The sequence below is a fragment of the Limulus polyphemus genome, unplaced genomic scaffold (assembly GCF_000517525.1).
Source record: "Limulus polyphemus unplaced genomic scaffold, Limulus_polyphemus-2.1.2 Scaffold56, whole genome shotgun sequence".
Classification (NCBI taxonomy): domain Eukaryota; kingdom Metazoa; phylum Arthropoda; class Merostomata; order Xiphosura; family Limulidae; genus Limulus; species Limulus polyphemus.
The window spans coordinates 1,018,012-1,027,893 of NW_013665666.1; the positions used below are offsets into that span (position 1 = coordinate 1,018,012).

The window sequence follows — 9,882 nt, forward strand, 5'->3', positions numbered from 1 at the left end:
ATTTTATAACATTCTTTGTTTTATGTATTTTCAGAAATATCGATCATTATAGTTAGATTTATGTTTTTAAACATAGTACACATTTCTTTCTCTAATCTTTGATATGTGGTATAATTTTAGTTGTATGAATCTGCGTTTTGTGTACGTTATAAACATTTCCGTTTGTCAAAATAAAATGGTAAAAGTTTAAGAGTTGATGTATTGATATGATGCCTGATTACACGTTTAATTAATCTTGCAATGAAAAATGATGCAGTTTTTAACTTAGAGACAGCAATGTTTTTACTAATTTAAAAACTTTTAAGTTTATAAAACCGAGAAGAGAAGACCGTGTGATAACTAATTTTTTGTTGTTATGTATTAGAATTTCAAATAGCTCGAAATTGAGTTAATTGATAAATTTAAATTTAGTAGTTAAATTGTACTTTGGATTTAGGAGATAAGTAAAAACCGATATATCGTCAGTTTATGATGTTTGCCAACAAGATTGACACACACAGTTTTCTTTTTTAACACAAATACGTTTTAATATACATACAACAGTACAATTTACAATAACAATTATTACAAACAATGATTTATAAACAAAAGTTTCACAAACTTACAAACAATATAAAGTCTTATTTCTAGTCTACAACTTCTTCGATATCTTATCGAGGGTTCACGATGAGTGAGTCAATTACGAGTTGACGTAAGTACGAATCGCTTAACGGGAAGCGAGCTAGCTTTGTCCTTTGCCATTCACGCCAAGTTTTCCACCGTTGAAGTTAGGTAATATTTTCGTAAAAGTATTAATATCCGATGTGAATCCACTGAAGTTAAATGGTTTGTAATTTTCGAAATTTATAAATATTCCTGGTCAAATATCTGAAGTTTTCCGATTGGTGAGCGTTATAACAATCACAGTTATAGCTTCTGAAGTTTACAGTACACTGACTATAGCGAACTAATAATATATACTCTCTTTGGCGCGTCCGTCGCGTTTGTTATATTTATAGCCGTGGGAAGGTTTTCTAGAAAATTCAGATTATGTAACAATACAATTTAAGTGTTTACGTACGCACATATATTGTTGATTCTTACTCTCGAGAATCTTCTACAACTTTGGAGAATAGGCGGGAATTTCACAATACATATTTAACAGTATAAGCTATATATATTTCTAAATATAAATTTATTCTAAACAAACGTCGATATCAAAAGAAATACACAACAACAAACTCGTTACAGCTTGAAATATAAATAATAAACATTTCTATTCTAACCATGAGACGATTAGTATAAATAACATTCATATAGAATGTAATTGACACATTGTGTTTGTTTTTTTATTATTCGTTTTAACAACAATATCAGGCAGTATTATTTTAATTTATTGTTAATTTATGTACACAGCTGATCGAAAACTCTTCTCACCATATTAGCTGCATTCACTGAACCAATATCGTTGATATAGATGTTTACTTTAACATCGGTTGGCATCCCTGGAATGAAGATGTAGACATATCTGTATTAGAAATAAAGGTATCTTCAAATAATTTAAAATCGAACAACTCTCATGGGTTAATAATACAAACAAAGGAAGTTTGTTTTGCTTCATCCCTTCTAAAAATCAATATAAAAGACATTCTAATGCTCATAATATTCTTTTTTTTTTCACTTCAAGTGAAATCTAAAGTCGTTTCTGTACAGTCTCGTTCAGACAAATAATAGAACTGTTGTGTACATATTGCTCAGTTTTCCAGACTAAATCTGATTATTACTTTTTTTTAAAAAATTGGAGCTGATATTGAGTTATTCCTAGATCTGAGATCAGCTGAACTGGACAATATGCTATCCAAAAATATTTTTATTTAATCTCAATATTCACGATTCTCTGTAATGAGGAATTTATTATTTAATCATTGAAACACAATTTCGGGCGAAAACAGCGCCAAAATAATTTTATATATTGGGGTTGTCTTCTACGAATAATTATATTTTATAGTTTATAGGAATAACTTAATGTGCCCAAGAGTTTCAAACTATAAGGGTGTAGTTTGCGTATTTTATTAAATTTGACATTCATGCTACTCTCACAACAGGACTGGTTTTCGTAAATGTCTGTCTTTTAACTCCTGATGGTATGGTAAATAATATACGTTGAAGATAAAGCATTGTCGACAAGTTTTCAATCTGAAGAATTCTTTAAGTCACGTTTACGTGAATCTAGTATTGATAGTGATATTGTCTCATTATAGATGAATATTCTCTTGTTTAGAATACCATGTTGAAAGAAAGGATAGAAATTAACAATAGCAACGCTTTTGAAGGACAACAAATTTGAAATGTTGCACCTTTAACATACTTGAATAAGGTTTTGTTTGTTCGTTCTTAATTAAGCACAAAGCTACACAATGGGCTATCTGTACTCTGCTCACCACGGGTATCGAAACCCGGATTTTAGCGTTGTAAGTCCGCAGACATACCGCTGTGCCACTGGGGGGACTTGAATAAGGAAGTATGTTATGCTAATATAATAACAAGTTGGCAAACAATGATTTATAAGTATAATAAAGTGATCTATTGCCCCCCAGTAGCACAGCGGTATGTCTGCGGAATTACAACGCTAGAATCCGGGTTTCGATATCCGTGGTGGGCAGAGCACAGATAGTCCATTGTGTAGCTTTCTGCTTAATTATAAACAAACAAACAAACAATTGATCTATTTTGGGGTAACATACTACTTGTTTCAACATAACATTGGTCTGTCTTATTCAGGTATCTTAATAAGACAGACCAATGTTCTGCAGAAATATGTAATGTGTTCCCCAAAAATAAATCACTTGATTATGCTTGTGAATCACTGTTTGCCAATGTATTATTAGTATCTTGGATATATTTATAAATAAGCACTGAAAAATGCGCCAAAACAGCGAACAAAGTTTTTGATTTGCTGTGTAAATGTAAGTACATGACATATGTAATGTCTACTGGGAGAAAGTAAGATATTTTAATGTTCCTTAATTAAATCTCGTTCATTTTTTAGTCTTAATCTGATGAGATATCAGCGTGTTAGTTCTGCCTTGTAACTTCTACGTTGGTCAAATCAGTATAGATATGAACAAGCTACAAGACATATTAATATTATTATTTACCATAACATATACAGACTCTAATCGTGATTATCAATTTTTATGTTTGTATAAGATGTTATTGGTCTTATCTGTTAGTGTAATATGCTTTTGACGCTAAATAAATGTTATTAGTATCTAGTAATTTAGAATAATGTTATAATAATTTTACTTTAATTAAAGAATTTTATCTTTACACATTTAAATGTTAGGAACATTTTAACCTAACATTTTAAAACTATTACGCCATATCAAACATTCAGTAGAAAAACGAATTCATTATGTTATACAATAGCTAATCTTCGGATGAATGTTTATTAGAAATACAATTACAATTATTGTTTTGTCTCGTAGGTATCGTTATTTCTGCTTAGCTAACACTGAATTAGGAATAAAACAAAGATTTTAGAGTGTATTTATTATTAAACAATCTACAGCCTTTGTTTCTTTGAAAAAAAAAAACACATTAAATTTGACAATAAAAAAGATTGTTTTTGTGTTGAAAGATATATTTCCTTGAGAAAATTAAAGAAAATACATTTACGTTACCCGAGGTACAATTTCATCAGGATGTAGTGTAAGAGAACGACGAAATTCAAAGGAAATAAATTTATTTACAACTTACCTTTTCCATAGGTTGGCCAAGCACGCTTGTCGTACTTCTCTAAAATTTCATCTAGAAATGCCAACCGATGGGTAGAGTACTGGGACGCTGGTTCAGATGAGCTTGGCAGAAAATCAATTTTTTTTATAGCAGGAGACAGTTCACTGAAACATAAAATTAGTCGTGAATAAGATGGTATGGATAATCAGAAAGTGATAGCATATCTATCTCTAAAAATTATTTGTTAATATTAACACAAAGTCCGTAAAGTTGTTCTTTATTTCTGTTACGGTGTACAAGTGTTCTAGTGGACCACAGAATATTCTTGATTGATATATGATGCTACATGATAACTGACCCACAATGTTTGTTTTTGCTTCTTTTTTTTTACATATTACAACTTTTATTCTAGGATCACAGCATATATTTGTTGCTATCGTCTCTTCTCTGTAATTCATTCTTATCTCTGTTAGCAAAAATGTGTCTTATTGTACCTCTGATAAATCCAATCTGCATTTGCAGCAATCCAAAACTGAGCTCAATGTATTTTAGTAAATATCACTGTAATTACAGTTTTACGTATTTATTAACAGTCTATTTTTTGAATTTTTTTTTTTATAGATTATAATCTGTACGCAGACTTCTGTATGAATTAGTCTAATACTATAATTTTTTATTGAATTAGTAGTTGTTTAGTGTGAAGCTACACAGTGTGCTATCTGTGATGTGCCCACCACGGGTATCGAAACCCGGTTTTTAGGATTATATATCTTCTGTCTTACCGCTGAGACACTGGGAGACTTTTTCATTGAACTGCAATGCGTATACATGCTCATGAAATGTAGTATACTTGAATGAAGCAGCTTGAATATTTGAAAAGAAAGTAGTGAAACGGTGATTCACTGATGTTATGTTATCATGCCTTTTAATGAAATGCTTAGATAATTAATGATATTCAGTTCTGTATATAGTCCACTATTTTATATGTACAGACGTTCTCCAGAATTGAGTGTAATCTTGAAGTAACATTGCGTTACCCATGAACACACTCTACTCCAAAAGGAAAATCATAGTACTTAATGTTATAGAAATCTGTGTTAGAGTTTCAATGACTCATTTATGTGTACAGACGTTCTCCAGAATTGAGTGTAATCTCAAAGTAACGTTGCGTTACCCATGAACACACTCTACTCCAAAAGGAAAATCATAGTACTTACTGTTATAGAAATGTGTGTTAGAGTTTCAATGACTCATTTATATGTACAGACGTTCTCCAGAATTGAGTGTAATCTCTAAGTAGCATTGCGTTACCCATGAACACACTCTACTCCAAAAGGAAAATTATAGTACTTAATGTTATAAAAATGTGTGTTAGAGTTTCAATGACTCAATGAGACTCGAGTGAAAAGTGAAGAAATTGATAGCATTAGGTACGTTTTGTGCTAATCTGTGATGTAAGAGTTTCTGGTCAGTTTCTTGTATAGTAGTGTTGTTATGAAATTAGTTTTTAATTATTTTAATTCTGATCTATAGTATCAGCTCCCCTTTATTCTAGCCAGTTTCTTGTACAGAATTATCGTTATGAAGTTAGTTTTTTTAATTATGTTAATTGTGATTTGCATAGTCAACTTCATTTCGTCCTAAAATAAACCTTTCATTAATCATGAATTTACATAACTTCTATCCAGTATAAAAATAAAATCTTAAATATGGTTCTGAAGTTAATACAAAAATTATACAGGCATTTGATAACTTTTTATTAAAACTTAGGTACTGACAATTATAAATGGCATGTCGTACATACAGTATGTTGCTTGATGCCGCGCCCATAAGTAAAACTTAATAGCTTCATTCAACCGTTTGAGAGGGATAAACACGTTATTATGTATATATATATTTCTTGTTCCTAACAATCCTGTGGGAATTTATCAATTATCTCAAGAATAAACCATGAAGCAACGTTTTTGTTAGCAATGGATTCATGATAGGGAAACCAAAGTTTAATAATGAAGATAAAGACGGTTGATAAGACATAAAACATTTTATTTGCAAGATTTGAATGTTTTATCAACGGTCTTCATCTTTATGAGTAAACGTTTTTGTTGATAAACATTTGTTGACAGCTACAAACGGATATAGTACATAGAACTGGTCAACGTGTTTGTTGACAGCTATATAATTATATAATGAAACAACAAGCATATTTAACCAACGTATTTTATGAAATAATTTCATCAAAGACACCAGTAAATATCAATACTTTAAACATAAGCAGTTTCTGAAAGTACAGTCCAGTAAACGATCAAGGGTTTTCAATGAAAAGTCGCTAGAGCTGAATCACAAAACACGCGATATTTTGTTAGAACCAATAGCCTATCGTTGATTAATGTAATAAATGTATTATTAGCAACCATAAAACTTTATAGCTTACAAGACAAATGTTGTTACTGCTAAACACTCGTCACGATATATTGATGCACTTGCTACAATCTTCGTATCATTTCAAACGAAGTAAGACAAACTTTCTCATGTTTTAGCTCAAATCTTAATAGAGCCAGTGTAGTTCTTTCTTAAACAATCGTAGTTTCTAACTGTAGTTAAGGTACGTCGTGTGTTGAAGCGTAGAAAATTCACGTCAGTAAAACCATTACTATGGCTATGTATACATATAGGTACTTGTAAAAGAAGCTTAGTTGAATGTTTGACAAACGTAATAACAAATAATTAAGATATGTTGAAAGGTACAGTGTTTCTTAATTGTTAATACTAGCAAGTGAGATTTTTAACAACGTAGCGAAATCGGCGATTTAATATTTCATTTGATAACGACATGTCCTGTTTTCACAAGTTAGATTGATATATCGGACATCAAGCATAATGAATTAAGAAGCCCGCGTACGAGAAACATTTGTAGAAATAGTAATCAAATTATATTTCACATTAGTATTTCCTCAGTTTATTCGTAAAAATACAAAATAATCTTTGATCGTGTGTATGTTTGTAAGAAAAAAAATATTTTAACAGTATCGAATAATCCGTTTTATTAACGCATTTAAAATATGCACTAAAGTAGCCATTAATGTTCATTGTTCTCGAATCACTGATTTATCACAGCACTGCGAAAGCAATTATTACAAACGAATGATGAATTCACTTTCATTGAAACTGAAATAAAAACATTCATTTCCGACTAGTTGTTGTTGTAGTGATGGCTTTTATGTCTCTTAGTTATTCTCTTTAAGAAAACATAATAATATATTACATCGTTAAAAGTTGTTTTGTTTTGACGATGTACTTCCTGCCTTAAAGTGTATATATATATATAATGTGCATCTCTCTCTTCCTTTCAGCTAAAAATCAACGTACATAAATTGTTTGTTTGTAATTAAGCACAAAGCTACACAATGGGATATATGTGCTCTGCTCACCACGGGTATCGAAACCCGGATTCTAGCGTTGGAAGTCCACAAACATACCGCTGTGCCACTGGGGGGGGGTAAATAAATATCATAGCAACTTTAACTGTTATCCTGTTGTTTAAAACTGTTTCGAAGTCTGTAGTTCAGTAAAACAACATCCTAATTTTCATATTAACGACTTTTAAAAATATCTACAGAACCTCAAAATTTTTAATAATCGACAAGAAGCGTATTTTATAAAATACTTAGCTTAAGAATTTTTGATATTCTTTAATTGTAAATTACGGTGAATAGTGACATCATCTCTATAATAATTTACTATTTTATGTATAAATGTTTAAATGTTATTTCACGCCACTTAAACCAACTATAGTGTGATATGACATGTTGATATAGCATAGTGTCAAGTGAGAATCTCGTAACGTTCCTCGAATTAAAATGACATTTACACTTATCGGAGGGGCAATCAAACTGTTTTTTGAAATGTATTAATAAAAATGGTCAACCTGACAGTATAAAACCTGAGGTTTTTTCTGGCGTATCTTTTAAAATATACAATAAATAAATAAATGCAGAAATTTCCTTTTACGTGAATTTTTGATTTTACGAAAAAAAGGCAGCAACATTTGACTTTACGCTTATAAATATCATGTTAACTAGGTTATAAATACTGCAGGATGTTTATTAGTTGCGGATAGTGTAGTATTAGAGCTATAATATGACATATGAAAGATTTAACCAACTACCAACCATAGGGAGGAAACGTGGGGACAACAAACACTTTTTTTTCTTTAAGGTTTAGAGGGTTTTTCAGTCCTTTTTAATTCATCATATAGTAACCTAATAATATTATTGTGAATAATATTTTGGTATTACGCCTAATTCATTATTCGATATTATACAGCGTACAAACTATTTAATAATTCTATATGTATATTACAGATTTCTTTTTCATCACAAATAAAATTGAAAATATCATCTGTGACATCGAGGCCTAATACATTCCTTGATTCGCCCTACCTTTTGCTGGTTACGGCCAATCAAGGAATGATTAAGCGTCTACGTCACAGCTGATATTTTCAATTTTACCTTTGGTGAAAAAGAAAATACTTCTATAGCATACACATAGACTTCTTACTGTGTACCTTATTACTATTAATTACCGTATATTAATTTTTAATATTATAATCACCTTATTTTTAACAACAGATAGACAATAAATAATTTTTTTTAAATAATATTTCTTCCACTATTGTTTTACGGTTGAGGAGTTCAACAAAAACCTTGGCACAGGATTTCCTCCTTTCAATAATATCTAGGAACGTTCTGTTTGATTTAATTCCTTTCTGCATCACCTTTTTCAAGTGACGTTGCTTAGTATAAAGTAATATTGAAGTTATATTATGTAATGTTACTTGATTTTAAGGGGCGTTATACGTGTATTATATGATGTTACTTCACATAAAATTATGTTAAAGTTTGGTCAGAAACAAGTCTGTCTTGAAGCTATCGTCTTTCTTCGGCCATTTCGTTATATCTCTTAGAATTCGAGATTGACTCTAAGCACGAGAGGCAATAATTTGGCTCATACTTAAAACAGCAGCAACAGGATTTGAGATGATACATTTTGTAGCATATCGAGGCCATATGGCAATTACTTGAGATGTAAATAACGTCTGCCATAATGCAACATTGTTGCAAAATATTGAGTTTTGAAAAAGAATTAAAAGCAGACTTTTATATGAGTAATAATAAGTAATAAATGACCAGAAGAGAAAACTGCTCAATCATCGCTTGAAACTGGTTTACTGCTTGCCAAAGGTTTGGAAAATAATCAGTACTGGTTACTTACTAGCACTGATCTCTGGACATTTTTGAATGGTATATGTAAACGTATTAATAGGTTATTATAATATATTAGAATACAAATTGATTTTTCATACACATATTTTAGAATTAAATGTACAATATTACTTAGCGTAATGTAATATTCCAACTTTATTTCATTGTTGAAAGTACAAATAATATCTAAATTATTGTTCTTGGGCAAATATCATTAAACTATTTCAATTTTGAAGGAAATAAATGATATTAGAAGTGGATATAAAAAAAACATCCTGAATTATATAGGAGATGGGATCATGTCCATATAATGTACAATTTGGTCTGAAAACATGTTCAAGTTTTTTAGTTGTCCCGTCATGTACATATTCATGTGGAAACAAAATCGAATTACATTAATTGAATTTGAGGATGAACAGATGTTTTCCGTCTGTTATTTTCATCTCAATACCAGTTCCCGCCGAATAAAAACAGTTCTGTGCCAGGAAGTTGCAACTGTTTTTTAGACGCAATAACTTTCTACTTAACCTGCCAATACACAAAACAGAACACCATCTATAAGTACACTGTATACTTGAGTAGTAATAATTTCTCGCACTACAAGCGAGTGCTTAAACGATACCGTTCTTACACTGCTGGATTGGTGCGTTTCGGATATTTCTGCCAAAGTACTTTCCTTCTCTAGGTATCATTTGTTTACAGTTCTGAGATAGATGGCACCAACAGTTGACGTGTTGTCAGAGAGATGACGCTCCCCAAGTCAGCCAGATAGGTACCTAATTCAATCCCTAGTATCTCTTCTGAGGATGGGCAGAACTGCTTCTTTAATTCTTATAATTGTCTATTCAACATATCGTACTTTTAGGAAATTCGAAACATATAAGGAAACAATACTGTTATCTTT

At 30.8% G+C, this 9,882-nt stretch overlaps 1 protein-coding gene across 1 annotated transcript in view; it reads right to left on the reverse strand.

Annotated features, from left to right (window-relative positions):
- Nucleotides 1-9,882, reverse strand: part of LOC106463903 (gamma-aminobutyric acid receptor subunit gamma-3-like) — a 74,421-nt gene that overhangs the window by 53,074 nt on the left and 11,465 nt on the right. The window contains exons 2-3 of the mRNA XM_013923986.2: nt 3,739-3,881; nt 1,417-1,484 (exon numbers count right to left, since the gene is read on the reverse strand). Of these exons, the coding sequence (XP_013779440.1) occupies nt 1,417-1,484; nt 3,739-3,881 (211 nt within the window). The remainder of the gene's footprint in view (nt 1-1,416; nt 1,485-3,738; nt 3,882-9,882) is intronic.